This window comes from Fukomys damarensis, unplaced genomic scaffold (genome assembly GCF_012274545.1).
Source record: "Fukomys damarensis isolate Sample0158 unplaced genomic scaffold, DMR_v1.0_HiC HiC_scaffold_24, whole genome shotgun sequence".
In the NCBI taxonomy this organism is placed as follows: domain Eukaryota; kingdom Metazoa; phylum Chordata; class Mammalia; order Rodentia; family Bathyergidae; genus Fukomys; species Fukomys damarensis.
In genome coordinates this window covers 12,796,732-12,819,209 of record NW_022900936.1, presented here as the reverse complement: position 1 = coordinate 12,819,209, position 22,478 = coordinate 12,796,732, and the positions used below count along the sequence as shown (strand labels likewise).

Genomic DNA, 22,478 nt, shown 5'->3' with positions numbered 1-22,478 from the left:
TTATTTTCACATTGATTCAAAGGGAGTTCTGCATAAAATATACATCTTATTTCTACAGAGACCATAGCCTTTCTAATATAATGTAAGACATTTTTGTCTCTGACCAAATGCACTGTACTCCATTACAAAATTAAAATGTGATTGAACCCCAAGAGCCAAATATCACAGGAAGTATTGAATGATGCCTGTCATATAGCACTTTTCATATTTTAAACACTCCACTAAGCATTTAATAGGCATTATATTATTTGGCTGTCACAAAAATCTAATGAATTAGACATCATTTTCTTCATTTTACAGTGAAAGAATTGGGTCTTAAGAATGTCAATTTGCCCCATGGCACATAGATGGTAATCAACAGAATTTGGAGTTGACCAAGTTTTGCTAGTGATCTAAATTTTATGCTCTTCTCCTCACACTAAATATTCCACCCAATTCTCTTAATGTAACCACAGTGCTCTTTATGTAAGTATCAGAAGTCTTTTGTACCTGAGGCCACCCAGGTGGCCTTTGTTTTGTTTTGTTTGTTGGTACTGGGGATCAAACTCAGGACCTTGTACTCGCAAGGCAGGCGGTGGAACCACTTAGCTAAATCCCTGGCAGACACCACATAGTTTGTTTTCATGAGGAGCACAAATGTGTTTGATATTAGGATAGATTAGCTACTGGCTTTTGTCCACCTAACTTTTCCTAGAGGCATGACCATGCTCAGCCTGGAAAGAGTGAGTTAAAGTCTAAGGTGATGAAGAGAAAGACTGGATAATGGAGCTTGTTTGATACTATTGTCCCTCTTCCTTTCCCCCCAACATACCCACTACACTTTTCAGTGAACTCCTGCATTTCTGGTAAGCATACCCTATGAAAGAATACATAAGGTATGCGTGAAAAATATGGTGTGTGTTTAAATTGTTTTAAATTACTACAGAAAAAGGCACTGCCAGTAATTATCCTCAGAACCAGTCTCCCAGCCTTGAAGACACTTACTCCATCATTCAGAAAGTGTTCCGAAGCAGTCCTGGATCTGGACGCCTCTTTCCTTTCTTTAGTTTTGTTTTGGATGCCTCCATATCAACTCACAATATTTAACTTTCATGGTCATTTTGACTTTGAGACAAAATGAGAGTTGCCATGATAAAGTCTGGTTATAAGGTGGGAGGACACACTGTAAAGGTGTTAGGAGCCTGTCTTTTTGTTGGGTAGTACTCGGAGGTGGCATTCACTGTATTTTTTATCACACTTCCCAAAGACACAAACGGGTACTTCCAGAACTGCTTCAGAAAGCGTCAAGAATGACGGCATAAGTGTATTTGAATCCATGTAGAGTTTTTTTTTTTAGGTCGAATTAGTGCAAATCTTTTACTCTAGTTAATGTTTTTAACCTAAATATTTACTTTTTGACCACTCCTTGTAGATTCACAGAGTACATGCAATGTCTGTGTTTTCTCTCTTGTGTTCCTAAAAGGTGGTCCGAATAAATTGAACCTTTCCCAGGCAATCCAACTTGAGATTCGTTAACAACCATCTTCCTTGTGAATAAATTTCATCTATGCTGATTTGATTTGCTCTGGCTGGAAAGCCGAGAAACTGCCATGAGATGAGGTCTGAAATTATTATTGCCAGTGCCGTGTTGCTGTCATTACTGTTGTGGCCAGAAGTTTTATATAAATGTCCCTAGCTGCAGGGATGTGTTTCTGCTGATATTGATGGGATCAAATAGTATTCAGCATCTCTCAGATGTCTCTCAGTTCTCCTTCAACTCCACCCCTCCATAAAACATCTGTCTTACAGTGTTGACTTATGGAATTAATGGGTATATGTCTCTTTTTGTCAGAACACTTTATTATTCAGGTAAACAGATTCACAGAATCAGAAAAGAAACAGAGAGAGGGAGAGAGAGAGAGGAAGAGACTACTGGCTTACGTCTTTATGGATTATGATAAAGTCCCATCATATGTCATCTGTAAAATGGAGGCCAGTAAAGGCCAATGGTGTAATTCCAGTCTGAGTCTGAAAGCATGAGAACCAAGGGACTCAGTGATGTATATCCCAGTCCAAAAGCAGAAGAAGATAGATGTCTCAGTGCAAGGAGAAAGGCAGTAAGCCAAAAGGATCAAAATCCTCCTCCATCTTGTTTCATTCAGCTCTTTGATGGATGGCAGATGCCTACTCAAACTGAAGAGGGAAATCTATGAATTCACTGACTCAAATGGGAATGTCATCTAGAAAGGGATTACACACACTCAGAAGTTATATTTCATCTGAGTGCTTCTTGGCTCAGTCAGTCTGATGCATGATCGCCAACACATTCACTCATAGAATTGACTGGTAGATGATCAACATTAACTTTGTCAGTGTTTCAAGAGATACTTGCCAACCTGCCATGGGCTGAAACTGAAGATGATCCTTTACCTCCTCCCTACTCCCTTACTCCTCCATAGATTAGAGATCTATTTGACTAATATTGTAAACCCTGGACAGCACAGCCCCAGGAGACAGTTACGTGATATCCTTTTCTCTTCCCTTCCTGTGCATGCCCTATCACAAAATAATCATGCTATGTTTTGTCTAGGCCATGTAGGCCACGTAGTGCTATTTTCCCCATCTTTTCTTCCTCTTTGCCTTCCACTATAAATAAATAGCACAGTGTGTGGTGCTCCAGGCAGCAATTACCTCTGGACAAGCTACAGTTCTACCTTGTCCCAAACTTCCAGAATAGTTGTGGTTTTTTGTCTCTTCTTCATCTCCCACCAGTCTCCCTGGCTTTGGACCCTACACTTTGTGGGTCATGGCACCAATCCACTTTAACTAAGTAGACATATATGTTTAATCATTTTATCTAGTAGTGTTATGGAATTGGCAAGTGACACACAGAGAGGCGGCAGAGTGGACATAAAATAACAAAATTTTATCTGTCAACAAAGGTTGATCCCACCTAATCACAGTGCCTGGATCGACCAAGAACTGGACTACAACTCCTTCTTTTATAGGGTTTTATAGCCTTGATCTCATTCAGGTGGTTACACTTCATTTTCACAGTTCACATTGCTGATATACAAATCATGGTGGTAAGACAGTTGAATTTTACCCCTTGGTAGCACTCCTTTATTGTGGGAGTTTACCTTTAAGATTGATCAGGTTATCAGCCCAGATGTAGCATTTCTTTGTTAGGGAAGGTTATCTTTAAATTTCATCTAGTTATCTATTCTAGCCCAGGTAAAGGGGGTGTGTCTGGTCAGCAAAGTTAACAATGGTTCTTTTCATCTTTACAATCAGGTGGGTTACAAAACTTTTGAGCTAGAGGTTCTTGGTGTGTCCTGTTATCTCAGGATGAGACTAGATGTCTCACTCAGTGGTTAATGCCTCTGGTGTCTGTTGATTTTGAACTAAACAAAGCAAACTGCTATTAGGGGTGGCAGAAGTCATTTTACATTGTGACATTTCATAGTCTTTTGCTATAAAAGTTTTCTCTATCAGTAGAAGATGTTGTACCTTCCAAAATATGAAGAAGCTCATCTCTCTTTTGTGGGTGTCTAGCTCTCCTAATCTGCCATAAATTTTGGGATTTATTTATAAATCTCTACCATATCCTCCAGGCATTTGTTGTTGTTGTTGTTGCTGCTGTTTTGTTTTTTGTTTGTTTTTAGCTAAGAGGCTTATTACATTGATGAGGTAACTGCCTTGATATGGCTGTCGCCATTTTTGTTAGCGACCACCATTTTATACCTTAAGTATAAAGTAGGCCACTGTGCCATAGATGCTCTACAATAAACCTCTCATATGAGCTCTGTTGGGTGTGGAGTGATCTTTGGCAGGCTCCAGTTTCTTTCACTGGTGCCATGACTTGGAACAGGGGTTACCTGGCTCCCAGCTTTAACACCAAGGGTCTAGGGACCCCAAGCCTTGAAGCTCCAATCCTCCCACCCAACAGCTTATGTCCATTTGCCATGATGCCTCTATGCACCCACCACTGGCCTCATTGATAGGTGAGTAACCAGCCTTTATTCACAGGCTTGTTGGTCTGGGTTTCGATTCCCATGGTGGAGACTTCTCCTTCCTCTATGAGACTTGGTGCATTTTCGGCCTCTCACTCAAAATACTGGATGTCAGGTTCCAAGTCTCCCATGGCCCATTGGCCCTAGTGCTCTGTTCCAGAGTGGTGATGATCCTCTTGAGTGGCACTACTAACCTCATGGTCATCTGTTTCTCACCCAGGGATGCCTTGGTGTCTGGCAGAAACCTTCTCTCTCCGCCGTGGGATTGGGACAATCCATTCTGACAGACTTCCCCTTGGGATGTCAAAACTTTCACGACCCTCGGTCTCATGCCTGACCTAAAACCTAAATGCCTTTTAGGCTTTCTACTCAAATTTGGCCTCAATATTTATTAGATAACCAAAATAAGTGGACACATAATGGCTTTCGATCCCTCACTCATCTGGGATCTTTACAACTTCTGTGAGTGCATGGGCAAATGGAGTGAGAGTCCCTATGTTCAAGGTTTTTCCTACTTAAGAACTGTACCTTCCCTCTGTTCTTTCTATCAGCCTCTTCATGTTATGCTTGCTACTAAAACCCTGAGTTCACCCTCTGTCCCTGAAGAATTTGAACCAGCAGATGAGCCTCCTCCCTACTGCTTTCAGAGACCCCACCCCTACCCCAACCTCCAATCCAAGGGCCTTCAGGTCCTGATCATCTAGATTCCTCGGGGCCTGTTACCCACTCTAGGACCCAACATACTCCCGACCCAGGGACCCAGGACCTCCTCCCACTTCCAGCCACGTTGTTGCCCCCTTCGCTAGGTGGTGGGGGCTGAGAGCGTGGTCAGGATTCACGTTCCCTTTTCTTTGATCTCTCACAGATTGCAAAAGATTAGGCTCTTTTACCACCAACTCTGCTTCTTTTACCCGAGTTCCAATATATCACCCAGTCCTATCGCCAAATCTGGCACGATATTTTCATGAATCTTTCCAACACCCTCACTTCTGAGGAGCACAGGAAAGTTTGGGAACAGGCCAGGACATACAGCGACGAGGTCCATGAGATCACACCTAAACACCCAATTGGCACTGAGGCTGTTCCCGATACGGAACCAATTTGGGATTATAATTCGGCTGGAGGGATCACATCCAGAGATCAATTCGTCACATGTCTCCTCATAGGTCTCTGCTGATCAGCCCTTAAGGTAGTCAATTATGAAAAATTCCAGGAGGTTATCCAGGACAAACTGGAAAACCCCTCAGCGTTTCTTCGGCACCTCACTGAGGCTTTACTTCAATTCACCAGTCTAGATCCGGAGACTGCTGATGGAAGACAACTCCTCACGACGTACTTCTTTTCACAGAGTTACCCCAACATAAAGGCTAAGCTTAAATGCTTAGAGAGGGGACCTTTAACACTCCTGGCTGAGGTCCTGGCCACGGCATTCAAAGCGTATAATGGGCTCGATGACCGCACCCACAAACAAAAATATCAAATGCTTGCACAGGCCAAATGTCTAGCCAGGCCATCTGGTACCTGAGGGCTCTGAAAGACATCAACACCACAGGGACCATGCTTTAAGAGTAAACAATAAGGCCACTGGGCAAGAGCCTGCCCAAATCCTCAACCACTCCTGGTCCCTGCCCGAAGTGTAAATGGTATGGTCACTGACTGTCCCCTGGCCCAGAGAGTCTCTGGGCCATCCGGACCAGATGCCCCCCTGCAGATCTGCTGGGACTGGCGATGGATGATTGACATGGTCCTGGCTTCCCACCTCCAGAAACCATCACCAAGCAAGAGCCCTGGATAACTATTATGGTGACAGGGAAGATGATTGTCTTTTTATTAGACAGTAGTGGGACCTTTTCAGTCTTCCAGGAATTTCAAGGTCCTGTCTCTCCATCTCAGACCTCTATTATAGGGGCAGAGGGCACATCACACTGCCCACTTCAGACATCAACATTACACTGTATGACAGACAATTTCTCATTCTTTTACTCCTTCCTTGTCATTCCATCCTCTCCGGTCCCCTTGCTAGGCCAAGACATTCTAGTAAAACTGGGAACTACCATTACCTCCTCAGCCAATCCTGGTCCCAAACAGGAGTCTCCTGTACTCACTCTTCTCCTGGCCCTTCAACCCTCCCAAGAAAATAAACCACCAAATAATTTGCCTTGGCTGGTTTCCACTAATTTGGTAAATCCAAGGGTGTGGGAAACCAAAACTCCTTCTTTAGCTTCTTGCCCTCCTGTCGAGATTAGCCTCAAAGATCCCACTGCCTTTCCTACACAAGGCCAATACCTGCTTTCTCACACTAGCCTCTTGGGCTTTCAACCTGTAGCTGAAACTCCTCAACAAGGGTTTTCTCCAGCCCACAAATTTACCTTACAACACTCCCATCCTTGCTGTCAAAAAGCCTAATAGTCATACAGACTGGTCTAAGAACTTAGACTCATTAATTTGGCAATTGTCCCCATACACCCTGTTGTTCACAACCCATATACACTTCTCTCTTCCATCCCATCACATGCTACTCACTTCTCAGTACTAGACCTCAAAGATACCTTTTTTTGCATCCCACTACACCCTGATTCACAAGATCTCTTTGCTTTCACATGGACAGACCCTCATGCCCAAACCTCTACCCAACTCACCTGGATAGTCCTCCCTCAGGGCTTCTGGGACAGCCCTCATCTCTTTGTTCAGACCCTGGCAAAAGACCTAACCTCCTTAATCTTCAAATCCTCCTTTCTTCTCCAATATGTTGATGGCCTTCTCCTCTGCAGTCCCTCTCTAGAGGCTTTATAACAAGATACCTATATCCTTCTTAACTTTCTGTTTATAGGGTTTCACCATCTAAGGTTCAATTATCTCAACCCAAAGCAGTTTACCTAGATGTTTTGACAGCCGCTCAAGTGGGTATTTGCCATATGTTAGGAGTAGCCTGTTGTTATTTTGTTAACCAGTCAGGCATAGTCACCTCTAAGGTTAAGGACCTCCAAGACAGAATTAAGAGAAGACAAGAAGAGCTCTAAAAAGATCAATACTATTCCATTTTCCACAGTATCCTTCCCTGGGTCCTACCCTTACTGGTCCCTTTATATGCATTCTTATAATTGCTATAATGGCTTCCTGCTTACTCCGCTTTCTTCCAAACCAAATACAAAATATTTCCAACCAAACTGTTAAGCAGCTTATTTTACAGGACCCAACTGGTTTTCCAACTCATCCTCCAGATGAACAACAACCAACAGATGATACATGACTCAGGCTTGGATGAGTTTGCTATTTCTCCATTTCTTTTCCCAGCTACAGCAGGATCTCCTTTGGCTTTATGCCCTGGAGAGATCAACCTTGCTGTTTCTGTGATTTTAGCAGTCACAAAAAGGCTGGCCCTCTGGCAACTCTACATCTACATGGAGTGGAGATACCAACAGACAATCACCAGGTAGAAATACTACAAGGGTCCAAGACCACAGGAGTTCTAACACACACACACACACACACACACACACACACACACACACACACACATAAAAGGAAGAATAAAGAAAATTCCTTTTGGCTTTACATATGTGTGCTATAAACATAAACTCTATATCTAGCCTTATTTTTCTACCTGTTTAGGTGAAATTAGAATAAAAATAATTTAAGCCAAAACGTAAAGATTGCAAGAGAGATTCATTACCCCTCTTTCTGAGGCCATAACAAACAAAAAAAAGGAGCAATATAAGATAACTGCCTTGATATGGCTGCCACCATTTTGGTTAGCAACAGCCATTTTATACCTTAAGTTTCCATTTCCTACATCATGCGCCATTTTCTGTAAGCAAAACTGATGCTTGAGCAAGGCTTGTCCATATAAGAAATGGATCACAAATAATGACCCCGGAGTGGCTGCCCATGCAAGCTGATGCAATTTCCCAACCTACTTACACCAGTCAACCACTATATAACCAAGCCCCTTGTACCCAGCTCTCTCTCTTCTTCTTCCTCCTTCACCAAGTAGGCCACTGTGTCACAGCAGCTCTACAATAAATCTTTCATATGAGCTCTGTGGGTGTGTGGAGTGATCTTTGGCAAGCGTCTGTTTCTTTCAAAATCTTACTGAGAAATCTACTATATGCATGATAATATAAGGAACACTTTCAATGTATTACCTTATTAAACCTCACAGTACCCTATCATTAAGGTTTGGATATATGTCTTACAAGGATCATGTCTTGGAGGCTTGGCATCCAGTGTTACAGTGTTCAGAGATGTCAGGGTCTCTTTCACTCTCTGCCTCCCAGCTGCCATGAGCAGCTCTGCTCCACCTTGCTCCACCTGCTCCACCTTGCTCATCCACCATGAGATTTTCCCTTTTCCAAACGCTGGAGCCAGCCAAATATGGACTTAAATTGCTGAAAGTGACCTATGATGCACCCTTCTCCTCCAAGTTGATTCTCTGGCGGATTTCATCCTATCAATGGAGAGTTGACTGACCCAGAAAATTGGTACCAGCAATGCAGTTGTTGCTATGACTACAGCTGACCATGTTGTTCAGAAGAATGGAACTGGTTGGCAGGAGAAGTTTGGAAAGGCTTGGAGATGTGAATTAGAGAACTTCTGGAATGCTGTGAGCACAGATTAATGGGTAATGCTGGTGAAGACTAGAATGCTGATAAGAATGTGGGCAATAAGACTGAACTTACAATGTTTCAGATGGGAATGAAGACTCTAGGGGAAATGGTACTAGAGGTCATCATATTACCTTCTGGAAAAACACTAATCTGTATTTTGTCCACACCCTGAGATTTTGTAGGAGGCTGAATTTAAATGTTACAAATTAGTTAAATGGAGGAAGAAAGTTAAAGGTCCACAGAGTACTCAGGTGGTAGCATGGATATTGTTGTGGGCTTTCAGTCAGATTTATAGTGAGAATTGAGTACAAAAAGCAAATTAGAGAATTGTAAAATTCCACAGGTTGGTTAGAAAAGAAACACAAGTAAAGCTCAGGCCAAGGAAAGTGTGGTTGCTGAGGAGATTAGCATAATTATAAGGAGTCCATTACTTGCACTAAGGCAATAGGAACAATATCTTGAGGATATCTAAGGAATCACCAAAGCCTCACTCATTGTATGCTCAAAGATATAAAAATGTAAGCCTTTCATTGGCAAAACAAGTCACAGGATCCTCCGCTTGAGCAGGGCTACCTAGGAAATCAGTTCCCTAGGGTTTATTTCACTATGCTCAGCCACTCAGGCTCTCAGAAGCTGCTGGAGCTGGACTACTACTCAAGCAAGTAGCAGAGGATATTATACACCTAGTGCTAGTTTTACAGGCATGAATAATGTGAAAGTTATGGGTCCATGCTTCCACCAACATTGTATAGGAAGCCCCAAAAGATCAGTCAATGTGTGATATGATCATAGGCCCTGTATTTAGCCCATGAGAGAGCAATATGTGAAATAGTAAGAGCGAAGATGAGGATACAATGGATCTGACAGGAAGTTGGGGTGGCAAGAGCATGGAACATCTGACAAGTAAAGCTATAGGCAGTGAGCCTATGAGAGAAGTCATGTGGGCTGGACTCAGCAATGCCACAGGGATGGGCTGTCCAAGCCTTTTGGATCTCACATCTTACTACTGTGTGCTCCAGGTGCCAGACCTAGAGCTAGAGTAGGCAATGATTGCTTTGGTCATGTATCTCCTTTCTGTGCCCTTAGTCCTCCCGTGTAGAATGCAAATGTTTATCCTTTGCCATTGTAGTTTGGAAGAATGTAAGTTACTAAGAGAGGGGCTCACACACAGAGGAGTCTCAGAGTTTGTCTTGAGTCTGAGAGGAGACATTAGGTTTGGACTTTTGAGAAATCCTGGAACTCTTAAGATAATGACTTTTGGAAATGGACTAAATACATTTTGCTTTATAACATACACACTAGACTTTGGTTAAATTTTATGTCATGGATAGGACATGCCCCAAAAGGATCATGCATTGGGAATTTGGATCTCAATGCAGCAGTGTTCAGAGCTAGTGGGCTCTCCCACTGCTATAACATGAGCACCTTTCTTCCACCTGCCCTTCCACCATGTTGTTTTTGCTTTGCATACAGATAAAATAATGGAAATAGTGATCATGTTCTGAAACCATGAGCCAAAACAAACCCTTCCAATAACTTTTTTCAAGTATTTCATTAGAGCAATGAAAAACTGACAATACACCCAATTATATGTTCTCAAGATTACTTCGATGTACAGTAATGTCTAAATATCTTCCATATGCTCACCTAGTTGGAAATTAAATAGTATTCAAGCAGCACAACTGAGATCCCAACCCCAGGGCAGCTGTCTGTCTTTACAGTCCATGTTCCAAGCCATTACTTTGTGCTATACCCTCAAATGACAGATCCATGTAACAGCATAGCCAAAGCTTCAGAATAGCTATGCTATCTAAATAAAATTAATACATTTCATACATTCTGACTTCACGACTTTATCATCTTCACATTACATATGTTTCTTACCTTTTGGAGACTACCAATATTCTAGTTCATATTACAGAAATTTTAAAGGAATAAATAATTTTATTCTTTACATATTTATGTTTTTATCAGGTAAAAAAAATCACTCCAAACTCCATAACATAAAACTAACTAAAGAATTGAATAAAAGTATTATAATAACAATTGTGGTTTAATTCCAAAGGAAGTAAATTTACTTAAGAGAAAGAACACTTTCCCAACTCAATATTCAATTTAATTAAAAAAAAAAAAAAAACAGGACTGCAGTACAGATGCTAAACTTCACTTTATACTGTCCTAAGATGTCTTGTTGAGTGATTCCAAAGTCAGCAAAGGTGAAATTCAAAATTCTCTTTTATTTTTAAAGCAAAAGATTCCATCTGATAGTTAGCTTAAAAATATTTTGATACAGCTGATAAAATCATGAACGGCAAACAAATAAGCCAGACTTTAGAAGCATTGTTGGTGTCATTAATCATTAACTATTATTTAATAGAGTTAAAACTAACAGAATTCAGAGGATAGTTATGCTTCTACAGTCTTGTTTAACTTGAATATTTTATGAATTCTTATATTATGGCACATTAGTTAATAAAGTAGATACAATTCTGAGTATTTCCATAGACAATAACTACTTGTCAAAATGTAGGTTAACTTTTTAAAATATCAAGTTATTTCTTGGTTGCCACTTATTGCTCTGTAATAAATACAGTTTCGGTAATCTAAAATAGTTAGACTTTCCAACTCCAGATTACCAGCAAAAATAAATACCAAAAGAAAAAAATTATTGTCTTTGGAGACACCAGTAGAAGACATGTTCATTCAATTATAACACAAATAATATTTTGTATTGAGAAACTTAAAGTGACTAGATACCCTCTAAATCAATTCAAGTATGCACATTTCCTATAGATTCTTCACTTACTAGATGATTTCAAACCACCAGTAATATAGCAAGCTGGCTCGTAGGATTCCAGGAGTTGAGGCCCAGGGGCAGCATTGACCAGTGGGCTACAGGAACTGGACTCAGAGATCTGACATTGGCATTGGCTAGATTCATATTCCAGAGTCTGACAACTCTGAGACACGGAAGTCTTTAGTGGACAATGCTTTGCCATGTAGCTCTCGGGTTGGCAATGTTGGGTTCCAAAACCCACTTGCTGACTGCTTCGTGACTGGCAAGACAGAGAAGCATTTTCTGACACTGTTGAGGAACTTCTTGATTGGCATGATGTCCTTTCAGAAGGCTTGGAATTGGGATAAGTTGTTTGGACAACACTGGGTAGGCAACAACTTTGCACAAATGTATCTTCTGTAAAGTGGTCCTGCTCACAACTGGTCAATTGGCAGCTGGAGGTTTCATTGTGGGTTTCTTGATAGTTGTCCAAGAGCCAAGTTCTGCTGTGGCAGGTGCTGGGCAAACAAATTCCATCTCCAAAGCTTGTAGGATTAGAGCCATGGAAAATGGCGGAGAGCTGCGGCGAGTTATAGGACCTCCTGAATGACTGGCAGTAACTATGAGACATATTGCTAAAACCCTAATTGACGTTGGTCAATAGGGCCAAGTCTGAAGATTAAATTTTTTGCTGGGGAGATTATATACTACTCAGAAAACTGGGTGTTGGCATTTTTGTCAAGACTGTTTTGCACCTTATTGCTTAAGCTAATTTGAGGGATAACCTCTCATTAGAACTTGGTTTTGTTATGTATGAAATGATGTCTTATTAACAAAGATGCAAGTCCTTTTGGAGTCTTCAAAATGGCTTTCATGTGAGCTTCAAGGATGATTCATCAGGGAGGGGTTTGTCAAATATGAGTCCCAACATGTCATCCAAGCTAACTTTTCTTCCTTAGCCAGTGTGACTTTTTATTTTGGTGGCAGACAAGAAATGTATGTGGAAATAGCTGATTGAATGCTGATTAATATTTGGCACTGGGTATTGAGTGTCAACTTGGCAGGTGTAAGAACATGTTCAAGATGGTTTAAATTAGAATTGGATCTAAATGACTGTAGCTTAATATCTTGGTCTCTCCTGTTTGCTTGGGACAAGAGAAAGTTTGTTGTTGTTGTTGTTGTTGTTTATTTCATTGTTTGTACTGGAGATGGAACACAGGACCTTACACTTGTGAGGAAAGCAGTGGCATCACTGTGCTAAATCCCAAGCCAAGTTTTGTAGTAGATTTCTTCTCACTGATTAAAGTGATCATTATCCTTACAACACCACTCTTCTCATTTCTGATACTTTGTCCCTTAAACTCCTGGAAGCCCTCTCCATGAAGTCTTTCCCCCTTCCTATTTAGAGGTTATTGCTTTTTCCTCTAAATTACCAATCTATTTTTTAATGTAAAGTAGGTAAGTTTTACTTTATTTATTTGCATTTAATAAATATTTTACAATGAAGATATAATAATGTTGAAATAATAAAAGTGAAAAAATTTATAAAAATGATGTAAACATGAAACATATTCCTCACAATGTGTTCTGTGGCAATAGAAGGCAATTTTTTCATTGGAATTTTTAAACTGACATATTTGTACATATTTGTAGAGTGTTTGGTACATGTATACACTGTACATTGATTCAGTGAGAATAATTAGTGTCTCCATTTCCTCAAATACTTATTATTTCTCTGTGTGAGAAAACTTAAGCCTCTACAACAACCGTAAAATTTTATAAACTGTACTTACCCCAGAGTGCTACAGAACAACAGAACTCATTATAAATCTTCTCTCCATATCCTTCCTATCTCTGCTAAAATCAAGCGAGTGAGTTTTAGCCCCATTTTTATTCTGAGTTCTACACCAACCTGTGTGTTTACTTGCTTCTGTGCTTTTCAAAACACATTTTTTTCTTTGTGCATCAAGCTTGTTCCTGATATGCTTTTCATTTATGGTTGTTTTATGCTCTGTAGTTTTCCTACAAAGGATCCACCTCTACATTTTTTTTTGCATTAGCATGCTATACTTAGCAGTTTTATACACAAAGCACAGAATTTACTCAAGAGATTTCTATAATACATTCTGTAAATTATTTAGCTCGACTTATGACAATGAAACAGCACAGAAGTACATTCTTTGTGATGTCTCAGTCTTCTGTTTTCAAGCCTGAAGAAACCCAAGAACATCCAGGAACTTTTGTAAAGTACAATTCTCGAAATTTGAAGAGATAAAAATGTTACAGCACGATAGCATCAGTATAAGACATATTTGAATATTTTCAACTTGACCCACTACATACCCAACTTGTAAACAATACCTTTGTTACACATACTAATTATTTATAGTTTCAAAAGGCCACTCTTCTGCTTCTGAAGATCACATTATACTGTTGCTATACATCTTGCAATAATCTATTTAATTCTTGTGGATACAGTATTTACATTTGTAGTTTTGTGTTTATATAGAGGACACCACTATAGTTCTTGACTCTCTCAAAGGGATTTAATGGATTCTTATTGCTTATAAGATATATTCCTTTTACCCTAATTTATAATATCTTACAAGCTCTGGCCACTGCTTCTGTTTCTAACTCTAACTTTGGTCTTTACTCTCAGTTTAATATGCTCCAACACCACAAGCCTTAACTAGGCTCTTCGAGCCTGTAATGTGGCTATTTCATTGTCTTCACTGCCTTCTCCTCCTTTTCTTTTTCCTCCTCCTCCGCCTTTTCTTCCTCCTCTATGAATAGCTTTTTTTCCTCTTTTGGTTCTCAGTTTAGAGTTACCTCTTATAATAGCTCTCAATCACTTCCTTAAAAAGATTTCATTTTCAGTCAAGATTTTCCTTCAGACGATTTATGAAGATTTTTTTTCCACAATATGCCTTTGTCCTACACTGTAAGTTCCAAGAAGACAAGAAACAGATTTTTCTCACTGTTGTATCCCTAACAATGATCATGCTGCCTATTACATAATATGATCTTAAAAAATAATCATTAGAAGATGCTAAATGCAAAGGTATTCAAATTATAACTGTCTGAAGCACTGTAGTTTTGATATCTTGATATACCCAAAATGTTTATGGATTGGCAAGGGTAATGAGTTTAAAAAGATAACTATGCATACATTTTAGCTCTATCTTTCTAAAATGTGAAGAAAATGATGCAGAAATCTTCATTGTTGGCCCAGCACAAGCTGAGAAATTTATTTTATTTAATGTTTGATGTTTAAGTAGACATATTTTTTAAAGCTTTTAAAGTGAAAAGGTCACTAGTTTTTACTGCAGGGGTTCTATTGCCAAATTGTGTGGGCAACGCTGGACATCACACAGACTGGAAATCACACCCTTGTTTCCAGCAGAATGCTTGCTTATTAACTCACAATGTTCAGTAAATTACTACAGGACTGTGCACTTCCTAATTTCCAAATGTCGAATGGTGATCTGTCATTTGTAAATAAGAGTTCTGTTCTCTTTGGGCTGCAGCATTAACACATATTCTATTTGATTGAGTGCAGAATTAACAGGTGTTTCAACATGTAATTTTGATTTAACGAGTATATAAAGATTTCAGTCACTGTTGGATTTATAGAGGGAGTTACCTCACTTATTACTATGAAATGACGTAGGCTAGGAAACTGCTCACCTTGGAATTGTTTGAGTGCACCTTACTAAAACTAAGGATTAGCTTTGTAGGCACTTGAATGATGATAATTATGTAGTCTATCTCCTAAGATTCTTGAGAAAGAAATATAGGTAGCTACTTAATTGCATATGGCATGAATTCTCCGTTCACTTTTTTAAAAGACCTATTCAAATGTTTGATGATGATTCTGAATTAAATATTGGATACTAGTCTAGAATTGACTAGTTGTGTCATCGAGCTGCCGTGTGTTTATATTCCACAAAGGGGAATCCCTTTGGCTTGGTTTTATAACTTAGAATACGCGCTCAAAGACGTGTGCAAATGTTTTTTACAATTTGCATGTTGTCAAAATTTATCAAAAGTAATTTAGAGCTCATGCCAAAATCATGGTCTTACAATAGACTCATCTTTCATAGTCCTGTTTTAGTTTGTGGAACACATTTATTAAAAGGAAAAATGAAACCACAAAATGAAAAATAAAATTGTCTGTGGTGACCAGATACTACTATGTTGTTGAACAAATGCCTGGTCTCTCCTGGTCTCACAGTACACAAACATAGTTTCAAGTTGGGGACTGTGATACCCCCTGCCTTGTCTTTATCACCTGGAATTGCATTTGCTGTTCTAGGTCTCTTCTTGTTCCAAATGAATTTTTGGATCATTTTCTCTAGTTCTATGAAATATGCTGTTGGACTTTCAATTGGGAGTGCACTGAATCTGTATAGAAATTTTGGAAGGATGGCCATTTTCACTATGTTGGTTCTCCCTACACAGGAGCAAGGAGCAAGGGGGAGCAAGGGATGCCTTTCCATTTTCTGATATCCTCTTCAATCTCTTTTTTCAGAGTGCTGTAGTTTTCAGGGTAGAGGTCTTTGATTTCTTTTGTTGGGCTGATTCCTAGGTATTTCAATTTTTGGATGCTGTTGTGAAAGGAGTCGTTTATTCAGTTCCCATCTCAGTGAGTCTGTTGTTCGAGTATAGAAAGGCTACTGATCTTTGTGTGTTGACCTTGTGTCCAGCTACTCTACAGAATTTGTTGTCTTGAAGACACAATTTGTAGCTACAGTATCACCATAGAACCACTAGTGGGCAGAATATTAACATTAGGTACGTGGAGGCAAAGAAGTATGAGGATTTAGAGTTAGTAGCCTACAACAACTGCTCTAATCTTTAATTTTCATTTCAAAAATTAAAATAAAAAGAGATCAAACTTAATTAGTTTGTGCTACAGATTACCCATCACATACTGAATGATACATGAAAGGAGCTATTTTATATATATGGTCAGGTTAAGGATCTCCACTGTAGACAGATACAATTCATAAATCTGGAATTCGTATAAAATTATAAGAGAAAGTAAACAAACTATATTTTTATGATTAATGCTGTGGTTTTGGTGTGTAATTTTTCACATACTGATCTTTTATGAAAGTTTGAATTTAATTCTCATCAGAGATCGAACCTTAGCTTGTCCCACATTTCAAGGGGTCGACACTGCGTAGCTGCAGGTTTGAATAATTTATATTGCTTTTATATTGGTTTATAGCCATGCTAAATTTCTAATCACCTTTGTCATTCTCATAAAGGTACAAATAAAATAATAAAATGAAAGAATCACCCTTAAGTCACTTAGTTCATCCCAGGGCTTTCATAATTTATTTTCTTCATCCTTTTCTGAGTTTTATTCACCAGGACAACATGCAGAGGATGGCCTAAATTAATTTGAAATTGTTCATATAGAAACTTTAAATAAAATGGAGGAATACTATGTCAAAACGGAACCAATGTAGTTTCTACCCCTGTTGGTTCTACAGTTCACGACTCGAGTATGGATGTGTCCCTTTGTGTCTGGATTTTCTGAAGATGACAGGCTCTCTAAAGTCCTTCCCAGCTGTCACATTCTGTGCCTTTCTTTCCGCATCACAATGCCTGAAACTAAAAAGGACATCAAATGGCATCTTGTCACAACTACTTACTGAATGAAATTCTCACTTTCATTTGTTTTTCTGTGTAGGAAATTCTGTGAAGTAAGCTAAGCAACATATAACCTTTCTCAGGAACTAATGGATACAATAATATTGCTCTTTGATTTGAATATGGAAGTAGTCTCTTGCTGGGTTTATTTCTGTTTTAACAATAAAGGCATCCTTTAGAATATAAAAATAAAAGCAGCCACAACACTTCTCTTTTGACACTATCTCTAAATAATTTGTCTTCTTGGAATAATCCTGGCTAATTTACAGATTAATCTGATTTAGATATGCAAATAGACAAAAAATAAAAAGAAGGACAAAAAAGATAAAGAAAATGACAAAAAAAGAAGAAAAAACAATTTAGACTATAGAGTTTCTATGCAACTCATAATAATGAGCAATTGGGGAGAGGAATAAACAATATCATCTTGACTCTTTGAGATTAGAATTCATGTTTTCTAACTCCTGATTCCATTACATTTGGATGTAAAAGTATTGTGGTTTATTACAGAAATTATAGACCTGTTTTTGTTTCTTTCCCTGGATGCACTTTAACTTGCCTGTCTCTGATGTTAATTTTGAATGGTTGTGTTTTTCTGCCTTTGTGTAATCCAGAAATGTAAATTTGTTTTAAAATTATCTTACTTCCTTGAGTACTACACTTTTTATAATGTAGAAAATCAATTTCGACAATAATGACCAGAATATTTGTGATAATTAGCTTGTCTAAAAAGAGCTCAACAGCAAAAATGAAAGGATAATTGATATCTCTGGTATAATATATCTATTTCATTGGGTATTTATGCAATTTATTCTTACTATTTACTACTTGTAAGATCCCATCATTCTGTATTTTTGCATTAAAAGTGGAAAGTAAGTAAATAAACTGCAATTAAAATAGTAGTACTTGCAATAAGTAAATATTAAAAATAGTGACTTTGTAATTAAGTAAATGTAAGTATATATAATTCTAATATTATGTGGGAAATAACCAACTCTGTTGATAATGGAGTATATGTAAAAGGAATGAGAAACCAGGTAATATTTTATGGGCTTTGAAGAATGTGAGCAACATGACCTTCCTTCCAGAGGCTCAAGGTCATACGAGCTTGGATCTGCACTTAGTGTTCACACAAATGGCAACGGAGGCCTTTGATGTGTTGTGAACCACACTTCGGTGGGGAATGAAAGAAAACAAGGCTGGAGAGAGTCTAGGCATGGGCTGCAAATAGTTTTTGAGATTGTATTAAGGGATTTTTATTTTGTAGGGAGCTTTCTGAAAGTTTTGTCTAAACCACAAATACATTAGCTACATGTAACAGAAATTATAATTCAAATTAAGTTAACCAAATGGAAAATTTTTTGGCTCACATAAGCCTAAGCCCAGAAGTAAGATGAGCTTGGATTTGTTCTGCATTTCTCTTGGTTTGGGTGTCTTCTGAGTGATGGGACAATGTAGTATAAGACCATATGCAGTATGGATGCAGCCCTACACATAAGGTAAAGTACAGAGCCAGAGAAGGTTGCTTAAAGAACTTCCATAGAAGAAACAACTCTCCCACCTTCCTTGTTTCTCACAGGTTTAAGCGAAATACCGTGCTTATCCCTAAAGCATCTTATGTCAGTGGGGATATAGATGTCACATACTTTCCAGATTTTATCCTCAAAACTAGTCAATAATTAAGTTCATTTAAAGTACAGTGTATGTATAAATGAGGAGGAATATACACACAAAATCTAATTCTTATAAGGAAGGGTGTGGAACAAAACAACTCGGAAGGCAATAAATAGTGGACTATCTGTATCTATTTTTATATTTTCATTCCCACTCATACAAGTGGGGATATAGATGACTGTACTACCCTTAACAAGGGAATGTAAGAGTTGATCTAACTATTGTATTCAGATCCAAACCCAGAACATCAAAAGCTACTCCACCCAGTTTCCCTACTCAGCACACTGCCATGCAACTTCTATGAAAACAGATGGTCTCAGGGCTGGGGATTTAGCTCAGTGGTTTGGTGGCCTGCCTTGCAAGTGCAAGGACCTGAATTCAATCCCCGGTGCCCCTCCCCAAAAAAAAGCCTTAAAAAAAAAAACAAAACAGATGGTCTCATAGTGACCAGATAGGAGGAGTTAAGTAAATTTACTTCTTTTATCGTAAGAAGTAAATCATAGAAATTACATTCCTTTAATTATAATAGAATTTACATGTTTAATTTCCTTCATACCTGAAATATTTATTTCATTCTACTAGCTACTACAATCAGTTAAAATCATGACCAAAAGATTCTACAATGGCTTCAATAAATCTGGGAAGGAGGCTCAGAAAAATAATATTTTCACAATTTTCTCATCAAAAATGCTGGCCTCACACTTTTTTGCTTGGATCATGCCAATATTAGTTTAATCAGAATGAAGTGTCCTGCTTCGGCTGAAATGATTATTGACAGAAAATTAAAGGATGGATACTCTGCCCAAGCTCTGATTTAACTTGGCAGAATTTCTCAGAAAGTTACTCTATATTGTCAGAAAAGCCTATCAGGAAGCCTCTTTCTACACCTCAAGTTAAACATTTCATTTTTAGATAATGAATACTAGTTATGGAATTCCTAACATACATCACAAAAAGGAAAGCTAACTGAAAGACCTGTGTCCTGATATTAATTAAATGAGTTTTTTGGGATTAAAAATATTACATTGGCTTTATTTTAACTGAATAAGGAAGAAAACACAAGAAAATAGAAGCAGGGCCAGGGATTTAGCTCAGTGCCACTGTCTGCGTTGCAAGTGCAAGGATCAGAGTTTGATCCCCGGTAACAACAACAACAATAACAAAAAAAACTAGAAGCAGATGATGTGAATATTCTATGAATATTCTATACTCTATGAGATGAAAATTATTTTACCAACAATGGATATCTTTCCAATTATCACTCTTCTAGGTGGTAAAATATACACTCAGGCTAGATGACAGGCAAAGTTGATGTGGCAGAGGTAGTCATGTAAGAGAGGTCAGGAGCTTTTAACAAATTGGCCTGCAGAAGTTAGCTCCACAGGCTGACTGGTAACAAAAAGATTGACAGCTCCTAGATGCAAGATGTGTTGGGTGACACAATCTGAATCCAGGGCCTGAAGCCATTGATCCATAGTCCAGTGAGTAGCACCCTGTAAATCCAAAGACCAAGAGGAGGCAGCTGCTCAACTTAACCCCAGAGATGCAGCATTAATCATTTGTCAGGGACGAGAGGATAGAGGCCCTTGGCCAGAGGAATGATATCTGTCCAAACCAGATATCACGCAGGCTGCCTAGCACAAGGTAACTCTGAAATAAGCATAATTATTTGTCACTTAAAGATAAATGAATTAAAAGCCAAGGTAAACTATGAAGTTGGGGTCTTAATCCTTCAGTCAAGTTTCATGTTTTCTTTATTACAAATACTAATATCAGTGGATTACGTTGTATATTAATCTGTAAGATGCAGGCATTGAGTCATTTTTTTAATCAATAAATATTTGGTGACATTGAGTAAAACTACTTAAAATTCATGAATTATCATTTTTGTTTTATTCAACTCCATTTTTCATGAGTAATTGCAATATTTTGTGTTTTCTGTGTTCTTAATACAACTATTAAGAAATCAGCTTAATTAGCCTTATTGAAATAGAATTGAGGACCAATATTTTATGAAGAACAATTAAATCTTTGAATCTGAGACTTAATTACTACAAGTCCATGTATTCCAACAATATAATTTTATTACCTATATTTACAGAAAGAAAAATAGGTGTCTGAAAATTTTTCAAATCACAACTTTCATAGAATTTCATAACCTGTGTTCCTATATTTGTTGATTAATTAATAATACTCCTTTTTTAATATTCAACAGCCAAACTCTAGAAAATAAATAATACATGAAAACAAGCATAGCTTAATATCAAATCAAGAAATTTATTTGATTAAAATTTGTTTTTATAGAATTTTTCAAAGAAAACCCAACAAAATAACTTGCATTTCGAATGCAGACTCAAGCTTTATTTTGAATTAGTACCTTAATTACAGTTTTTAAATGAAGTGTGTCAGCTAATCTTTGGAGTAAGAGACAAGGGGAGAAATCGAAATTGAACAACTAGGTGGTTTTTCTTCATGTGCACAACGAAGACAGTAAAGAATACAGCCAAAGGCACTGATGACATTGGTCAACAGCTTAGAAATTTAGTAAAGGGATCAAAAGAACCAAGATCCAGAGCCACAGGTTGGTCTGTAACAAGAAGACTGGAAATTTCTAGAAACTAAGCAAGATGGACGGCAGAACCCAGATCCATAACCAAAGGAGGAGAAGCCACGGGCTCCATAACCCAGGGGTCTGAAGCCATTGGAGCCACAGCCCAGTGAGTAGCAGCTCCTAGAACCATAGCCCAGGGAGCGGCAGCTTCTGGACCCAAAGCCCAGAGATCCAGAGTAAGTGGTCAGGCAGGGACTGCAGAGCGTGGGCACCCAGGGGCGGTAGCAGGACGTCGGGCAGGGCCTGGACACCACACAGGACCTCTGGCAGATGGTGGGTTCACAGCAGGTGTCCTGACAGCCACTGGAGAGAGAGGAGCCCAGCTGGTAGGTGGTGGGAGACTGGAGATGAGTGGTGTAGACCAGGTTGCTGGGGTAGGAAGAGCCACAGGAGGAGCCTGGGTACTGCAGGTAGCCCCCCGAGGAGCGGGAGGAGAAGTTTCCAGAGGAGCAGCTGTAGGTCATGTTGAGAGGAGGTGTGAGCTCGGCTGAGTTGCAGTTAAAAGATGTTCCAATGTCCCTGCTGGCTCCTGGCCATATTTATATACCTTCCCTCTGCTGGATATGAGGCTGTATCAGAGACCCTGCCCACTCTTGTGTGTTTTTTTATGAAATGACTCATTATCCAGACTATAATTAAGAGGAGTCCATTCATGTGTCCTTAACTGTAGTTTAATCATTCTGATTTATAGAAGCCACTCCGCTTCTCTTTTTTTTCTCAGTTATTAGGTGTGGTTTGATTTTTAAAACATTGCTCATGATGCACATGGTGTAACCCCCTTCTTCATGGAGTCTGACCATGGGAGTTTTGGGGATGAGTATATGTAACTTTCCCTGGCAATATACCCCCAGAAGTCATCAGTACCCACACTCTTAATTATTTATGTATGATTTATTGTGTATTTATCTATATAAAATATTTTAAAATGTGATATGATTTAAACTTTGCAACAAACTCGTGCAAATAATCAGAATCATTACTAGATAACATAGAAATGAGGTTATGGAGGTTTACAGAGGTTACATAATCTCCAGTAACATCAAAACATGTCATTTACCCAGTATCATAACCTAGGGGTGTTTATCTCCAAAGATGCTACAAGGAAACACAATCTTTTATTGACAATTTTACAAGTGTATCCTTTTTATTTATAGAAA

The 22,478-nt window shown here is 38.7% G+C and overlaps 2 protein-coding genes across 2 annotated transcripts; both read right to left on the bottom strand.

Moving 5' to 3' along the window:
* Positions 1 to 11,397: 11,397 nt before the first annotated feature.
* On the bottom strand, positions 11,398 to 12,006 carry LOC104851496 (keratin-associated protein 27-1). The gene has a single exon (XM_010608699.1). The coding sequence runs from the start codon at positions 12,004 to 12,006 to the stop codon at positions 11,398 to 11,400; it is 609 nt and encodes a 202-aa protein (XP_010607001.1).
* Positions 12,007 to 21,263: 9,257 nt separating this feature from the next.
* LOC104851427 (keratin-associated protein 13-1) lies at positions 21,264 to 21,812 on the bottom strand. The gene has a single exon (XM_010608593.2). It carries the CDS (start codon positions 21,783 to 21,785, stop codon positions 21,264 to 21,266), a length of 522 nt encoding a protein of 173 aa, XP_010606895.1. The 5' UTR covers positions 21,786 to 21,812.
* Positions 21,813 to 22,478: the final 666 nt, after the last annotated feature.

What these genes read in the sequence shown, in the direction of transcription:
- LOC104851496 (XM_010608699.1), bottom strand. Translation starts at nt 12,006, where the DNA reads ATGTCTCATAGTTACTGCCAGTCATTCAGGAGGTCCTATAACTCGCCG.
- LOC104851427 (XM_010608593.2), bottom strand. Translation starts at nt 21,785, where the DNA reads ATGACCTACAGCTGCTCCTCTGGAAACTTCTCCTCCCGCTCCTCGGGG.